The sequence below is a fragment of the Strongylocentrotus purpuratus genome, unplaced genomic scaffold (assembly GCF_000002235.5).
Source record: "Strongylocentrotus purpuratus isolate Spur 01 unplaced genomic scaffold, Spur_5.0 spur5_scaffold_8, whole genome shotgun sequence".
NCBI lineage: Eukaryota > Metazoa > Echinodermata > Echinoidea > Camarodonta > Strongylocentrotidae > Strongylocentrotus > Strongylocentrotus purpuratus.
The window spans coordinates 1,701,179-1,718,256 of NW_022145614.1; the positions used below are offsets into that span (position 1 = coordinate 1,701,179).

A 17,078-nucleotide genomic window follows, 5' to 3' on the forward strand; every position below is an offset into this window, starting at 1 on the left:
TGATAAATTACAATTAGGGATATACTGAAGCAGCCAGCCATGCCTTGCATCACAAAGTGTGGCTTCAATATTTTATGTTTTATAAGTCAATTTTGCAGAAAATTAGATATTTTACGGATTATTTGATTTCTGGCATCATATTTCTACACATTTTTATATTTAAATCTGAATAAAATCATCAAAGTAGTGTTTTTAACAGGAGTGTCCATTGTGAAATGGTAACTTGCAGATAATGATCAAAATTAGGTGAAATTTGTCGACTTTGTGTTAACAATATAATTGTGTAACGTCCGAAACACCATTCTTGTGATTACAACAAATTAATGGATTTGAAAGACCTGATTTGTGTTTTGACTTGTGTTAAGACTTATAACAACTTATTTCATAATGATTTATTCACTCTAGATACCTTAAAATATGGATTATTATCATTTTATTGGTATTTTTTGTATCGGACGTTACATTTGTTTCGGACGTTACAACTGTTAACGGAAAATTGGTTCTAACTATAAAATAGTATTGTAGTAATGTATTGCAAATTTCTTTGTTTTGGTGGGTAGCTGCCATGAGATGTTAACAAAATGTTATGATAGATATATCCTGCTGTTCATATATTTTCTGCTACTTCAACTTGAAAATTGTTTCGGACGTTACAAAACTGTTAACGGAAAATGAGACAACTTTTTCAAATTTTGAGTATATTTCTAATATAAGCGCTACTATAATTAAATTATATTTTCTTTTAATATAATCACTTGGAGCAACTAATAAACTCACTCAAACCATATGCAATCTCATTAATTTGTTGTTCTAGTGGGTTAAATAAGGGTCTAAATTGTTTACGGAAAATGTAACGTCCGAAACGCCATTTTCAATTGCACTTTTCCATTAAAATAGGGGAGTTGATTCAGATTACTGTTAAGTTTCTTTAAGATCCACTCATGCTCATTAATCATCAATAGAAAAAAAAAATATCGTTTGTGGCTATGTAATTTTTTCAGCTCCGACCAACATGGCATGTCAATTTTGTTACAAAATTCCGTAAACAATGTGCTGTTCAGGGATATCTCATGCGCATAAAGCAACGATGAAAATTTTTCGTTAAGCTATGGGAGGTTAACCTAGGTCCATGCTACAAGAAAAAGTTGTTACTGATTTCTAATTCTTTATCTTTGGAAAGTTTCAGGCTCTCAAAGGGCCATTTAGGTATTTGGTCATAGTTAAAAAAACCAGTGCCTTATATCATTTGATTTGATTTGATTTTCTTCTGCATTCACGTAAGTTTACAGTTTTTCGATAACAATAATATATAGTACAATAAGTATTTTATTGACAATGAATCATAAATTAGAATATACATATACATGTATATATATATATATATATATATAAATATATAAATATATATATATATATATATATATATAAATATATATATATATATATATAAATATAAACTATCATTTTCAAAAAACGAAATGATAAACTCTCACAGATACTAATTTTTCTCAAACATTATAACACATTATAAAATTATTTGTGGAAGAAGGACTGTGATTGTAAGCAGATTACTTGATGATACGACATTATTGACGACAAACTTGTCAAATCAAACCCGACAGGCTACCAGCGTTACACGCATGTCCTCATACAGGATGATGTAATTCATTGCTATGTAAGTAACAATAACGAACGGTTGCTTAATCTGGAGAAGCAAAGAAAATGGAAAGAGATTGAAACTGTTTTGCCCAATATTTAACTCATTTTCAAAGTCTAACTTTGACATTCCACAGCTACCAATGGAGACAGGAGAATAACTAAAAGTCGCTGGGATTAAAATGAAAGGCTACTATAACATCAAAATAAAACAAACTGCACAAATCTTGGTTACAAAACTATTAAGATAAAATGACATAACTATATAAATGATGTTGTTGAACCGATCTTTTGATAGCAAACTGTATATACGTATGCATATAGGTGAACAGCATTATAAAGCAACATAGACATTACAAAACTGATGAAGATTTGATTCTAGACTAATATTGTTGAAGGGAAGTATTATAAATCGATTGTAGTATGGCGTTTCATTTCAAGTATAAAAATCACACAGCATTTTATCTAAATTTACCTTGTAAAATGAGATTTACTACTTTGCGTGTAACATGAGCGCATTCAATTAAATTATAACGAGTATACAGTTAACTTCGTGTAAATGGAAAACAAAAAAATAAGTAAAACGTTCAAAATAGACAGATAACAATTAGATTCTATGTTGACCGTCTCAAAAATAAAGATTCAAAGAACTTAGGTCGTAGAAAATCTCTTTTTTTTAAAACCAAAGCTAATGATAACCACCTCTTTTATCTGCATATGAAGGGTTTTGAGGTGTAAGTTTAGGTGTTAGGTGCAAAATACGTTTTACGACATACAAAACATTCAAATAAAATTCAACATTATAAGTCAATCGCCTTCTTTAACACATCTACATACATTTTGAGTGCTACGGTTCATCCATGGAGTTACTAGCCTAGTAACTTCATGGATCACCAAACACATAAGCAGCATTAGTGTGATCATTATCCGACCTCCTTGCATTCTTAGGTGCGCGACGCCCACACATTTCACCGAGTATAATGGAAACAGCGAGTATGATGAGGAGTGCAACGCATGATAATGAAATGATAGCCCATATTGGTAGTGCTACTCCAGGTAATTGTGTGGATAGTGGTTCCGATGTCGAGTTCAGAATGGTAGTCGACATGGTAGTCGGGGGTAGGGAACGTCTTGCGACAGATACGATGTTCGATAATGGACCTGCGTTGCCAGCCTCATCCCAGGCTCTTATCATGAATGAAAAGATAGCCTCTGAGTCCTCACCAGGCAGAAGAATAGTGATGGACTCGAGAGTACCAGATGAAGCGACTCGGGAGAGGTTACCAAGTATGCGATCGGTATCGTTAACAGCAGGAGCGGATGTAAAGTTGGTACGGATTTGGGTGAAGTTATCTGAGAAACGGAGCTCGTAGTAGGCAGCTACAGTGTAGAGACGAAAAAATAAAAGATCAAACCAAATGTCAAAATGTCAAAAACACTTCTTAATGCAAGGTAGATACTTAATTAAACTATTATGCTTTTGCCATGATTGCTTTCTACGCCAACGTAAAACTACACTACTTCACTTATGTTCGAGTGCCAACAGAACAAAAAGTCCAAAAGAATTGTACAATCAAATCATTGTTCACCCTTAACTCTTTGTATGTAAAATAACATGAGTAGCGAACAAAATCGGCTAACTTAATGAAAGACAGCATACACCTGTAGGTAAATTTGACATTACGTAGTCCTAATTTTTTCCTTATATCCTTGCTCGTTGGAAACATCAGCCAAACTGTTGGCAAATTGCCGACACCCCTCCACTTTCTACCAGCTATGCCCCTGCTGATCAAGATAGGGGTATTTTACCTGTTCCTTGGTCTAAATCATCCCCTACAGCCGACCATGATAACGTCACATTTCTGTTCGCATCGTAAGTCCTCTCTCTGCTAGTGATATCAGTGATCTTAGATGGTGCGAGGATGTCAAAAAGCAGATCAGGAGAGTAGTTTTCGACTTGAAAGACGCCTGCTGTAGTCGTTCGCTGGAACAAAAGCGACGGGGCGGGAGTGGTTAGTGTTCCCACATCTCGTTTTAATCGCAGAGTATCTAGAACAAGAATGAAAACAAAGAGCAAATTTAAGAGTTGACAAATTTGATTGTAGATGGTAACACATTTTAGGGGTAATTTAAGTTCCTCTTGGAGGAAAATCCTTTAAGATTTACAATTTTCCCTCTACTAAACGTTGTGCAATCATACAGTTCTATAACTGGCGTAATGATATACAACTGCATGTAATTAAGTTCCCTCCAAATGGTATTAGATTACTTCAAGAGGATTTACATTCAAACATTTAACGAGACCGATGCCAGACCAACTACAGACCGAACAGAAGATTACATTATGCAGAATGGTAAAAACTTGGTGGGTTTGGCTGTGTGACTGAATTATAACACAATAATAATTTAGATCAAGACTTCAAACGTGTTTCATGTATGGTGTGCATTATACTAATAATAATAGGTACATTTATATAGCGCAGCTATTATATAAATATAATCTACTGCGCTTGATACAAAGTATCATATTGTGATGCCGGCTGTAGTTGAGCCAACACAATAAGGCGCTAAATAAAAGCATAAAGGAAGTTTCTTCCTATCGGGAATCCATTTACTTCACATTGGTGAAGAGTGGCAGATGTAGATTAGTGTCATGACAAAGGAAAACAGTGCCATAGCGGGACGGGTACGGCGAACCATGTAATCCACGGTCCGATGATGTTTCCACTAGACCACGACACTTCTACATTCAATTCATATTGATATGAAGATTCAAACTTTCTATATTGAAACAAACTTTACAACCTGTGCAAGTGTCTACAGTCCAACCAGTTTATCAGGACCACTGCCAGGAGGGTCGACGATGGAGGGGAGGGAGGGGTGGTGGTGAAATGTTCCCACTGCAGACAGGTGGCCCTTTAAAGTTCTACAGACGCTACACGTTCTAGACGAGGAGCCAATGAAGGTGGCCACTTAAGACAGGTGGTCTTGGAAGATAGATGACCGCTAAAAGGCTATACATGGTAGGTACATGAATATGACACAACTCACTGTCTGATGAAGTATCGGCGTTTCCGTTTACATCTACCTTGACGCCATATCGTCCATTCGATGAGAAATCAAGGAAAGAAGCCGAGTAAATACCATCACCTGAGATTAAATCAGCTCCTGAATATGGCACACAAATAAACATGCATCGCCGAATTTTATTGTGCCACGTATTAATAAACATGCTTTTCGTACCCTTCCCCTCACACACACGCACATTTTCGTTCCTAAAGGGGAGGCGATGTTCACTGACTCTCCCTCTACCCCCTTTCTCTCTCTCCTCTCCAATTTCGCTCTTTATTTCTCTTCCCTTCTCTCCCCTTCTCTCTTTCTTTTACTTCCCCTCTCTCCTCACTATCTCTTCCTTACGACAACAGACTTAATCTTGTGTATAAGGATATTCACTCGAAGTTTATATCATTTTCATAACATTCCTTTGTATAGCCTAAATTTTGTATTCTTTCATCAAAATTGGACTTCAAACACCTTTTTTTTTGAAAATCCTCTCCAAAACTGATACCATTGCTTTGCACAGCCAGTTCATATGCAGTCAAAGGGGGTAGACCGTGCCTTTGAATCTGGCTCAGTCAGGGGACCTAATACCTCCCTCCCTTCTTTTCTTATATACATATATACCCCCCCCCCCCCCGATTTTGGTCTCTGGAAACCAGATTGAGACACTCACCATAACAAACAAAAACACAATAAAAACCAGAAACTACCCATTAAAAAAGTATAAACACCAGATGACTGAAACCAGGAAGGAAGTTAATCAAAATATGTTAAAGATTATTTTTACATACATCTGCTAGGGGGGATGCACGCTGGGCCGTATATATTATTGCGTCTATTTAGGGTGTGTCTATTAATTTTCTTTCACTTTGATTTACTCGGAGAAAGGTTTTCCTTGGATTCATTTCAACTAGATAAAGCTGACTTGGTGAACAAGGCTCTATTTACTGTGTGTTCCTGTAGGAATTGAAACATTGCATCAAGGTAAAGTTGAATTGAACTATTTCTATGTGTTCTGAGGCTAACAGAAATCAAATTGGAATTACAAATATTAATACCTGCTACAGCCTAGTATAATTCTAAAGAAAACCATCTGAGATGAATTATTGTGAAAAACCTTTATTCTGAATATTTTAACCATCTTAAATATCCTTCTTTTTTTTCTTCAAATTTAACACGAGCAGTCGATCTGAAAACTTCATATCACTCTCATTGCCTACACTAGCAGATATTGGGAGTGTAGACTTGGAGACTGACCGATTGGGAACTTGGAGTGTTATTAGCCAGAGTAATGCCTAGGTCACATATAAACCGGGCCCCTTACGATTTTCTCTACCCGGCGGCTTACCGTGGATTTAGAGACCGTACGGGAACCTACCGATTTTAATTTCTACGGCATGTGTGGTCACATATTCTGCGGCGCCCGTGTGGTAACCGGTGAAAAATTGGTCGAGTGAAATGCAAGGCGCCCGTAAGGGTGCCGGCCGGTGAGCTTACGGGCTCCGTCCGATGAGCAAGTTCATCCATGGCTCCCGGAAGGTGCACTGCCGGGGCTCGGTCGGGTGCCGTGCGGTGCACTGAACTGTGTGTCCTCTGACATCCGCTCCTCTTGTATTTAAAGCTGCGTTGTACATTTTGAGACGCCGTCGTGAGGGGCCCGCACGGCCAATATTAATTTCAAATGGCCCCCGGACGGCAGACGCCCGGTGTTGTGCATATCACTCGGGGCTCTCGAGGGGCCGTGAGGGAGCCGTAGGGTACACGCACGGCACCGCAAGGCGTCCGTAAAGATTTTTATGAGAATCGACCCAAAACAAATTTTGATGGGCCCGTCACGGCGCCCGTACGGCTTAATAAACTGTCCCGTAGGAACTTTACGGCAGCCGGTGTCCGGACACGGGCTGAAAATTCCCAAAATGTCTGTTTTTATTCGCCGTACGTGCCCCGGAGTGAATATGTGAAATGCCTGGATTACATTTGACCTGCGATTAGTCTACGGAGCCCATATCTTGCCCGTATCCCCCTTTTCGTCATTTTTGTGTCAATTCGGTATATAAAAGAAATATTGACTGCCTTAATATTCGAGGACTGGCTCTTTCTATACTGGCTCGCGGGGAAGTTGCATCCAGGCATCACCCCTAGGCGCGCCTGGGTTTTCGCTCTGCTTTGGGGCTTCTGTCTTCCTTTGCAATGGTTGCTGGGCTGATTTTTACAGTCAAATTTTCCGTACTTTGTCAGAAAAAAGTAAATATTTGTTTTCAGAATAAATCCGTTTTTATGATGGGACAAACACATATTGTTCATAAATAACTCACCCAATATTTGCGTATTCAGAATAAATCTCGAAATCCATAACTTCCCAACTAGCTTAATGACAAACATCTAAATTCTTTGTTTGAATTGTCATATTATTGGGACATTAAAAAAGCCTCGTGTGTCTAGGTAATTTTGTATCCTTTTGCTTTCTATTTCAATTCAATTCAATTCAAATAATTGACTTCCAAAGCTTAATCAAAACATGAAAAAAGTCAAATTAATATCAAATGACAATTGCAATATAACATATAAAATGAAACCTATTTGTAATTATAAAATATGAAATGTCGCTAAGTAATAAATGCATTTAAAGATACAAAGTGTATGAGCATAATATTTTCATAAATAAAGTAGAATTTAAAGTAAATCGAGAAATCCACTAAAAAGCAGTGCTTGTATTTTTGTGGTTTACTCAAGAAAGAAAAAGGAGAGGAAGAAAGATAAAGAAAAAAGATTTATATGAAACATCGATTTTACATGCATTTGACATACGAGAATCGCATATTTTGTTTGTTCTGTTTTGTTTTCATTTAATTTGTTTGCTTTTTTATTTTCTACTTTTTAAATTAAAACATCAGTTGTTAATGTTAAAACCGCTGGCTGTCATGGGGCAAACTAATAATGAAAATCGGAAATGGTTTTAAAAAGAGTCGGAAATCGGTGTACTTTCATATCGTGTACAAAGTGGATAACAATTATAGTACATGTAATACAATGCGCGCTATTTGTCTTTGGGAATCCCTCCTAGACTCCAGGGTCGCTCAGTATGGGGGGGAGGGGAAGTATAAAAGAATTTCTCGACATATCCTCCATCATCCCATTCGGAGCTGAGGAACGTGGATCCCCATTAGGTCATGGTTATTTATTTATTTATTTTTTATTTTATTTATTTTTTTTTTTTTTTGGGGGGGGAACCCTGACTCATTGTTACGAGGATCGAAACTACTTGATTTAAATCAACTCGGCCATCATGTGGCCATGGAATAAACGTTTGGCCTCATTCGCCGTTTTTACAATACCTTTCAAACATGGTATTTGCAATGTATAGTAATTTTGGTGCGTATAATTGCACATTAACCACTTACATAACCTTGCACATGGGTAGAAAAGGGTCATTTAGAAGAAAAACAATGTTAACATTTAAAACTAATGAGCTATGGTTTTTCTATGACACTGTCTTTATTTTTCCATGACTGTTTTGTACATGGTCGGTAAATAGTTTTAAATACTTTTTTAAAGGAACGTCCCGTCTCCTAGCTCCGTTTGTTTGGTAATGCTTCTGTATGATTCTTTTAATACTATAGGGTTATTACATTTCTTTGTTGCATCAGTCATATTGCTTGTAAAGTAAAGTTGGGAAAAGACAATAGAGAGAAATAAACAAGACAAATAAATAATAATAATATAATAATATTGGATTCTTATATAGCGCACGTATCAACCTTGCAAGGTCCTCAAGGCGTTCCAACTTTACCCGGCTATGCTAGGCTGCCGATTTCGACGCTCACAGCATTTTAAGGAATTCCTTCCTACCGGTACCCATTTAACACCTGGGTGGAGAGTGGCAAATGTAGATCAAATCAAGTTAAAATAAAAACGAACGGTATTCAGATTAAGGTTGCCCCTGCCTTTTGCAAGCTTTCGTTTCACTTTGAAGATATCCCTTTACTATGATAATACACCTGGGTCCAGAAAGTATACTATAAATAAGCCGACAAATAATAACAATAATTAAAAACATATATTTATTGGCATATAAGCAAGCCCCTTAATACCTTCTACATGAATATGTACCGTTAAACTACAGTACTTTCATTTACAAAACAGTGGCAGTCGGTTATATACACGTTTCTTTTCATACTTTGTTCATGTAAGTTATCCTATTTCATACCATTTCTTCTATTAGGCGAAGGACAATCTCGGAAAATACTGGTCAGGTGTTACATGAAACGTCAACAAGATGAGGATGTCAGATCTTTACTCCATATTATTCGTCATAATTACTCTTACATTTATTCATCGAAGGGAGACCATTGAGGCAGCATCATGTCATCAGGACTTCAGTCTGAAGGTTGCCTTCTGTTCTGATAATGGATTCAGGTCTGTTCCTACAGATCTCTTACCTGATCTCAGAGAACTCTACCTAGAGGACAACCTTCTAACCACGCTTACAAATGAGACGTTTGAGAGGTATCCCAGCCTTCGTGTGCTCTCACTAGATAATAATAACATATCTCGCATTGAGGAAGGTGCATTCAACCCCTTAAAGAACTTGTTTCGCCTGTCGATTGGATATAACCTATATTTACCTACTCTTAAGAAGTCAATGTTTCGTTCTCAGAGCTTGGCGGATTTTAATGCAGCATATTCTAATTTGAAGACATTTGCAGGTGACATTGCTGCTTGCTTAGCCCAAGGGACAGTCTTGAGTCTTTCCGGAAATAAACTGCGAAAGATAAACTGGACCAGTTCAAATCTTCTAAGCCATGTTTACCTTGCTTCAAACAGATTTCGACAAATTTCAAAAAAGTCGTTTATTTTTAACAACCATGTTGATACGCTAGATTTGTCTACAAATCCAATAGAATTCATTGAAGCCAGCGTTATCTCTACGTTCCATGTCAAGCAAATTGAATTGATGAATACGCGCATAGCAGTTTCTCAACTAACGAATTTCTTTCATGGCATCAGATTATCAATGTTCATTAAAGGATTTGATTTTACAGGCGCCAAACTCCACACCATCCAGAATGGATTGTTCGCACCGCTCAAAGGAAAGAATCTAGACAAAATTGACATTGAAATGAATAGCATATATATGATTGAAGACAATGGTTTTGATGGTTTAGCAGGCGTTTCTGAGCTTCAGCTAGGATCGAACAATCTGGAAGAGATAGAACCAAGTGTCTTTAACGGAATGATGGCTCTTCGTACCCTTTCATTGGATGCTAACAGAATCCTAACTCTCAATAGTAAATCTACCCCGTGGAATATCTCACTCATACATCTAAACTTGGCACGCAATGAACTAACAGCAATCAATGGCTCGGCATTCTATGGTCTGAAAACTCTCAAGACATTAGACTTGAGTGGCAATTTCAAACTTCAAGCTATTGAAAATAACACGTTTGTCGATTTTCAATTTTTGAGTGAGTTAGATCTGTCCAACACACATATTTTTGTGCTAACTTTTCATCACCTTCCTTTCCTCGCTACCTTAATCTTAGAGTCTTCATATTGCCCTACAAGTTTGATTCGACCCGGTAACCTTGGCAATGAAGCGCCCTCTTTAACAACACTCAATCTAATCAACAATGCGCTTGGGCCTGAAAAGCTATGGGATTCATCCGACAACAAATCTTCTTTCTTTGGTTTGCAAAACCTATCGCGACTTGAACTTTCAAGTAATACATTGGTTTCCATCCCATTGGGCATCTTCCAGAATTTGTCGAATCTACAAATTTTACGTTTGGATAAATGCTCGCTTTTTGTATTAGAAACAGGTATATTTATAGACCTGAATAGCCTTGTCTTATTGAGTTTGGAATACAATAATCTAAAGGTTATTTCAGCTGGGTTGTTCGATAAATTATATGATTTGCAATATCTATTTTTGTTAGAAAATGACTTGACATACCTTGATTCTAATTTGTTCAAGTACTTATCAAATCTGGTGTATCTTGATGCTTCGGTAAATCGGATATCCGGCTTGAACCGTAGCACGTTTGAACCCCTAGCGCGCCTAACGAAACTTAAACTATCTCTCAATCCCCTGGTCTGTAATTGTGATCTTAAATGGTTACCTGGTTGGTTAAAAGGGAAAGTAGAGCTCATTGATTCGATGCATACTATATGCCTCGATAATGCAGTGACTTTGGAGCCATTTAGGGGCAAACAATTAATCACTTTCGATCCTAAAGACGAATGTGGTCCGAACATCATCCTCTACTCTTGTTTGGCCATATTAGGTATGGTACTGATCTTTGCTCTAGGTTTGATCTACTACCAGCGATGGTGGATCAGATATCGACTGTTCCTTCTAAAGCTCTGCTTCATTGGATACGAAGAGATACACGACAATGTCGACAGAGGAGAATTCCATTACGATATCGCCATCATGCTCGACGAAGCCGACGATGTGTGGGTCAACCAACACTTGAGACCAGCCCTGTTGGAGCGAGTTCCAGGCTTCAATCGAATCGTTTGTGGTGATGAAGAGCTCATGCTTGGTATGTACTACCTTGACGCCGTCCACTACGCTACAGAAAAAAGCTTCAAGACTATTATCGTGATCAGTCACGCTGCTTTACAGGACCAGTGGTTCATGATGAAGTTCCGAACCGTTCTCGATCACGTCAATGACATCGGTACAGAGAAGATGATTCTCGTATTTGTGGAGGACGTTGTGGATGACGAACTCCCTTTCCTAATCAGACTGTTTCTTAGTGATCATCGACCGTATCTGGTTTGGCCAGACGATGAAAGAGGACGAGACTACTTTTGGGAGGAGTTGGTCCGGGATCTTACGTTCAATCTCAGGTGCAATCACCTGATACCTCCTGATTGATAGATGTCAGCAACAACACTTTTCATTTGGCAGATTGAGAATTATGTTTTACTTGTTTCGATATGACCCTATTTCTGGATTATTTGGTATTTTGACCATCACGTGCTCTTTACTGTACTCTTTAATTGTGTAAATACACGTTGAAAGGGTTGACTAAAAGTGACGGAAACGAGACTAGCTTGTTAACAACAATGTTACACTGTGCATTAAGAATATGTTAACTAAAGTACGACATTGTCTTCTGCTTAAAGTTTATGTCACATTTAATATCGCGTATGATACCTGCTCAAAAGCAGAATCAAATGTCAATCTGCACGCTGTAGATTTGCTTTAACTTCACGACCTTTTCTTATTAAACAAAATCTATTCACCTGATGTGTCTGTGATTGGAATGACAATTAACTTGATTAAGGAGGTTGTTTAGAAATTCGACTTTGATACTCCTTAGCTGACAGTCAATTGTCATTAAATTGTTTATTGTGAATGCCTGATTACTGGTGATCTGAAGAGATCAACCTTCTAAAGAGCCGCTGTCTGACCAAGAGGCATTTGCTTCCATGTACTGTAGAAAATCATTTCTGTCTTTCGAAAGTTTAGGATCTTTAGATTAATTCTTCATTGACAATCCAACGCCATGACTTTAAAATTTCGCCTACCCGGGATCGGTCTTTTTAACGTTTTAACTGCATAACTGCTCTTCTCATAGTGGAACAAGCGGCTACCGGGAATGGGAGCGGGCTGGTAGCACGCAAACAAAGAGAATAGTATACCTTCAAGCTTTTCCTAAATGTTTATTCCAGCTTCCATATTTCTCTTATTAGCCCAATTTGCAAATGGGCAGTCTATCACCTTTGTTAAACTTTCTTTTTCCAAAATCATTCAAACGAAGGGCCTATCCAACGTTTTTGAACACATAGCGAAAAGATGAATAGGAGATAAAGAAGGAGAAAGAAAGTAACATGAGAAAAAATATATAATTACGACGCCTCCCATTCCCTCCTAGTCAATTGCCTTGTAAACTTATATTCCATCAACCGGTGACTAATATCAATTTGTATTTTTATGAAATGTGTATAAAGTAACTGTTTGCTGTCCATCACTGTTCGACGCATATACGATCTCAACTATTTTCGAAAACTCAACTCAAGTGCAATTCAATACCCTATTTATTGTATGTCCAATAAAAATCATGTTCAGATTACGTAATACCTCATTGTCATGTTCACAGATATCAAATGGTGACGCACAATGACATTGAAATTGCGTAAGGTTGATTTTTTCAAAAGAAGTTGCTATCGTTTTCAATGTAAAATACTTTTGATGTATATGATGATGAATATCGAGGCTCTTGGATACCCATAACCAACATTGAAATGAAATGATATACTTGTATATAGTCACTTCACAGAAGTGAATACTGTTTCATTAACATAGCCGAGTGAAGTGTGTGCTATATTGTTAATAAAATCCCAGTACGTCGTGTAAAATTTAGTGATAAAATAATTCTGCACCATACAAGTACAGTCGCTCTAAGATTAGTCTCGCTACCATGATGCTACATTCGTACATCCCCCTCTTCTCAGATTGTTCATTCTTTTATTACATGTCGTTTGGATATGTGTAATTCATTGTATATTGGCTTTCCTCAAAATCAAATAGCCCGTCTGCAACGAGTTCAGAACATGGCAGCTCGGCTCGTCACTCTCCGCAGTAGATCAGACAGTATTTCAGATATATTAAAATCTCTTCATTGGCTATCAGTCTCAAAAAGAATTATGTATAAGCTGTTACTCATTACTTACAAAACACTTTTTTATTCTTCACCCCATTACTTGTATCAGATTTTGAAACCGTACACCCCACAACGGAATTTACGTTCAGGTTCACAGCTCCAGTTATGTACACCCAAAACCAATAACAAATGGGGGGACAGGGCTTTTGCTAACGTTACACCCAAACTATGGAACACTTTACCATTAGAAATAAGACAATCATCATCAGTTGAAATATTTAAGAAGAAACTTAAGCACCATTTGTTTATGTCGTAGTTTTAATATTTTAAAATTATGTCGTAGTTTTTATAGTGTATAATTATGTCGTAGTTTTAATATTGTATAATTATTTTGATGTTGTTCAAGAGCGCCTTGAGCAGTCTTTTAGAATGGATATGTGCGCTTTATAAATTGACATTATTATTATTATTATTATTTTCCCCGTCTCTGCACCTGTCATTTTAACTATCGCCGTTGCTTTACCCCTCCTTGTACCACCGAACCCCCTCATCTTCTAATGCTTTCTTAATTCCCTTCTTTTAATCATTGTGTTTATAGAGCGTAGCAACTTGCTAAATATTAAACGAGCAAGAGGTTGTTGAATTAATGGACGAAAATTTGCTTAATACCTCAGTCACACCGTCAAACCACCTCCACACCAACTCCAAACTTACTTATTTATTTTACCATATGGTAATGTAATATTTTTGTTCGGTTCCTTTTCGGTATGGTGTCGGTCTTGTCGATGTGACTGAGGTATTACTCTTTTCATTAAGTTATTGTGACAATATGGTTTGTTCTTGATAAAGTTTATTCCTCAGATCTTTATTAATGAATTTAAATGTTTGTTGATTGTGTGTACATATATTTAAATATACGCTGTATATATGCATGTACGTACATATACGCTGCATATATACGTATGTATGTGTGTGTGCGAGCGTGTATGTGTGTGTGCATGTGTGTGTGTGTTCAGATATATATATATATGAGAGGGATTACTGGAAAGAGAGGCAGTGGAGGCAACGATTCACGTATTTGGGAAACCAAAAATGAAATCACCAATACCAGCTTTTAAAAAAAATGAATAACAGATGATAGATAGAAAAGGAAGGCCATGTATATAACAGACCTGGCATTTGATGATGATTGAGATGATGATGAGAATAATGGTGCGTAGATCTCACAATTGCCCTTTTATTCCAAAATCTAAAAAAGGGACACTGGTTCGATTCCAGGCGGAAATGTTTTTCGACCCTTTCAAAAGTTTAAAAAGGGAAGACAACAGTGGGGATCTTTGAAAAAGCTGCGCACCATTATTTTCTCATATTCATTTCTTACAATTATGTGGGGTTTTTTCAAAGAGAGTCTCCAAAGTTTTTTGCATTTGTAACATTTCTTTCATTGTGTATACATATATCATTTTCGTTAATTATTGTAAAATTATGATCATGGTAAAGTAGTTTTTGTGAAATGTTTTGTATTTGAGTTTAAATAAATAGTAATTTGGAATGAATTTCAGTTCTCCGGAAAGTATGTTATTTTATTCAACGAAGGAGCTTATTCGATAAAAAAAAATCAGATCAAATAACAATAACAGTCATGCCATTCAATTTGTCATTTGGTATTCTGCGTCATAATGATTAGCCTTGTCTAGCTCATTCCCTTTGTACCATCCTCGAAGCCGCCGGGAGAAAATATGTCAGACATGTGCTTAACTTGATCTTCCTTGCAGATACGTAGACAAAAGATTCCTGCCTAGCTGCAAACGAACGGGCCACTTTCAAAGGAAAATATGCTTTTGTAATGATAATCACTTTTCGCTACCATTACTATGAACATGACGGACAAAGAAAGAGGACAAAATATACAGTTCCTCAGGTAGACAAATGAACATCCCTTCCCTGCCATCATGTGAAAATGTGTAGAATAGGTGTCACATGCATATTCACCTGTTCTACACATTTTTACATAATAGCAGTGAAGGGATGTTCCTTTGTCTACCTGAGGAACTGTATATTTTGTCCTCTTTCTTTGTCCGTCATATTCATAGTGCATTCGTCTGATAATACGAGCAGTACACAGTGCTTACCTTTACAGGAGGCAAGAGAAAGGAAATGGAGCAACATTTCCTGAAATAATAGGGACTTTTAGATTTACACGACGAGAACGCATGGACCACCACGTGTGACATCCTTTTAAGGCACTGCCTGGCACGACCCAGTGCCTTAAAACAATGTCACACGCGGCAGTCCACGCTCTCGTCGTGTAAATCTTAAAGTCTCTATTAATCAAAATTACCCGACTGGGAATCTGTGGGCACTAATCCAACATAATATAACAAAAAGAACTGTACAAGAACAAATTCACTTTCTATTTTAGTGAGCCGGAAGTAGTCGGAAAAGTGTCAAATTGCCGGTTTTAGGATACTAAAATGTTACTATCCTAAAAAGCAGAAAAATTAGAGGAATAGGTCAGTGAAAATTTCGAATCTCCGAAGTTGCGGTCAATCAAACACAAAAATTAATTGGTAACTCTTTGTCATAACCTGCTAGACCCCCTCCGATTCGCTCTGTACTAAAACAAAACAGAAACATAGAAATTTCTCCTTTTTCCGTAAAGAAAACTTCCAGTCATACATGCACCCTAAATATAATCATTGCAAATATGTTTTTATATAACCCCTGTAAGAAATATTTATATTCCTTCATCAATAACTAAGAAAATAAAAGTTTATTACATTGTCTGTACAGAGCATAACCTCGCAAGATACGTCACAGTGTTGCCAATTTGTGTTTCACTGATGAAAACTTCAAAAATTAATCTTTCCTATTTTTCGATCGTTTATTGCTCAAACTTTCACTAATATGTTTCTCTCGTTTTCTGCTTTCAGGGTGAACTTCTCCTTTAATTTATTTCACACACATCCATTGAAAGATTCTTGAACTTTTGAGAAGAATACTTTGTCAACAAACAGCTGGATGAGGAAGCAGGAAACATATATGATAGCATTCTGAGAACAGCAATGAGAAATCAAATACACACATGTATGACTATTAAGCCCCTTTCACACTGGGCCATGCGTAGAGTTGCGTAGTGTCGCATACCGACTACGCCGAGCGTACGCTGGCCAACGTAACTATACAATGAGGGACGCAAAGGGGAACGCGAGACGGACGCACAGAAATTAACATGTTTATTTTTGGGCGTACTTTCGGCGTAGACACTAGACGCAGGAAGTACGCATTTTGTACGCAAGTCTACGCAAAACTACGCTACAGTACGCCGAGCCTACGCAATAGTACGCTACCCTAGGCCAGTCCGACGAAGCTGTTAAAGCTTGCGCATACAGTAATCAACCGTAAGACGCCAGGCCTACGCTTGTTATACGCTATCGTACGCGTAGGTACATTAATTACATACGCCGTAGGTATGCGGTGCCTAAGCACAGGGTACGTAACCATACGCCTTCGTACGCCAGCCTACGCATAACCTACGCAGGGACTACGCCGAAGCAAAAATTTTTATGAATACGCAGCCTAAATTCGGCTTAGTCGGTACGCCACACTGCGCAACTCGACGCAGATCCGGTGTGAAAGGGGCTTTGGAATCGAAAAGTTAATTACGAAGAAAACTGTGTGTAATTCAGAAAGCACATGTCCAAATGGTTATGGGAAGTAAAGTTGTATTATATGGAAAGTAACAAT

At 37.5% G+C, this 17,078-nt stretch overlaps 2 protein-coding genes across 2 annotated transcripts; one reads left to right on the plus strand and one right to left on the minus strand.

Annotated features, from left to right (window-relative positions):
* Positions 1 to 2,510: 2,510 nt before the first annotated feature.
* LOC115920229 (calcium-activated chloride channel regulator 1-like) lies at positions 2,511 to 8,367 on the minus strand. Its single transcript, XM_030975543.1, has 3 exons — positions 8,346 to 8,367; positions 3,466 to 3,705; positions 2,511 to 3,036 (listed from the first exon to the last, which is right to left on the minus strand). The coding sequence occupies exons 1-3, from the start codon at positions 8,365 to 8,367 to the stop codon at positions 2,540 to 2,542; spliced, it is 759 nt and encodes a 252-aa protein (XP_030831403.1). The 3' UTR covers positions 2,511 to 2,539.
* A 625-nt stretch (positions 8,368 to 8,992) lies between these two features.
* On the plus strand, positions 8,993 to 11,685 carry LOC592297 (insulin-like growth factor-binding protein complex acid labile subunit). The gene is made up of 3 exons (XM_030975544.1): positions 8,993 to 9,000; positions 9,058 to 9,222; positions 9,541 to 11,685. The coding sequence occupies exons 1-3, from the start codon at positions 8,993 to 8,995 to the stop codon at positions 11,597 to 11,599; spliced, it is 2,232 nt and encodes a 743-aa protein (XP_030831404.1). The 3' UTR covers positions 11,600 to 11,685.
* The last annotated feature ends 5,393 nt before the right edge of the window (positions 11,686 to 17,078 follow it).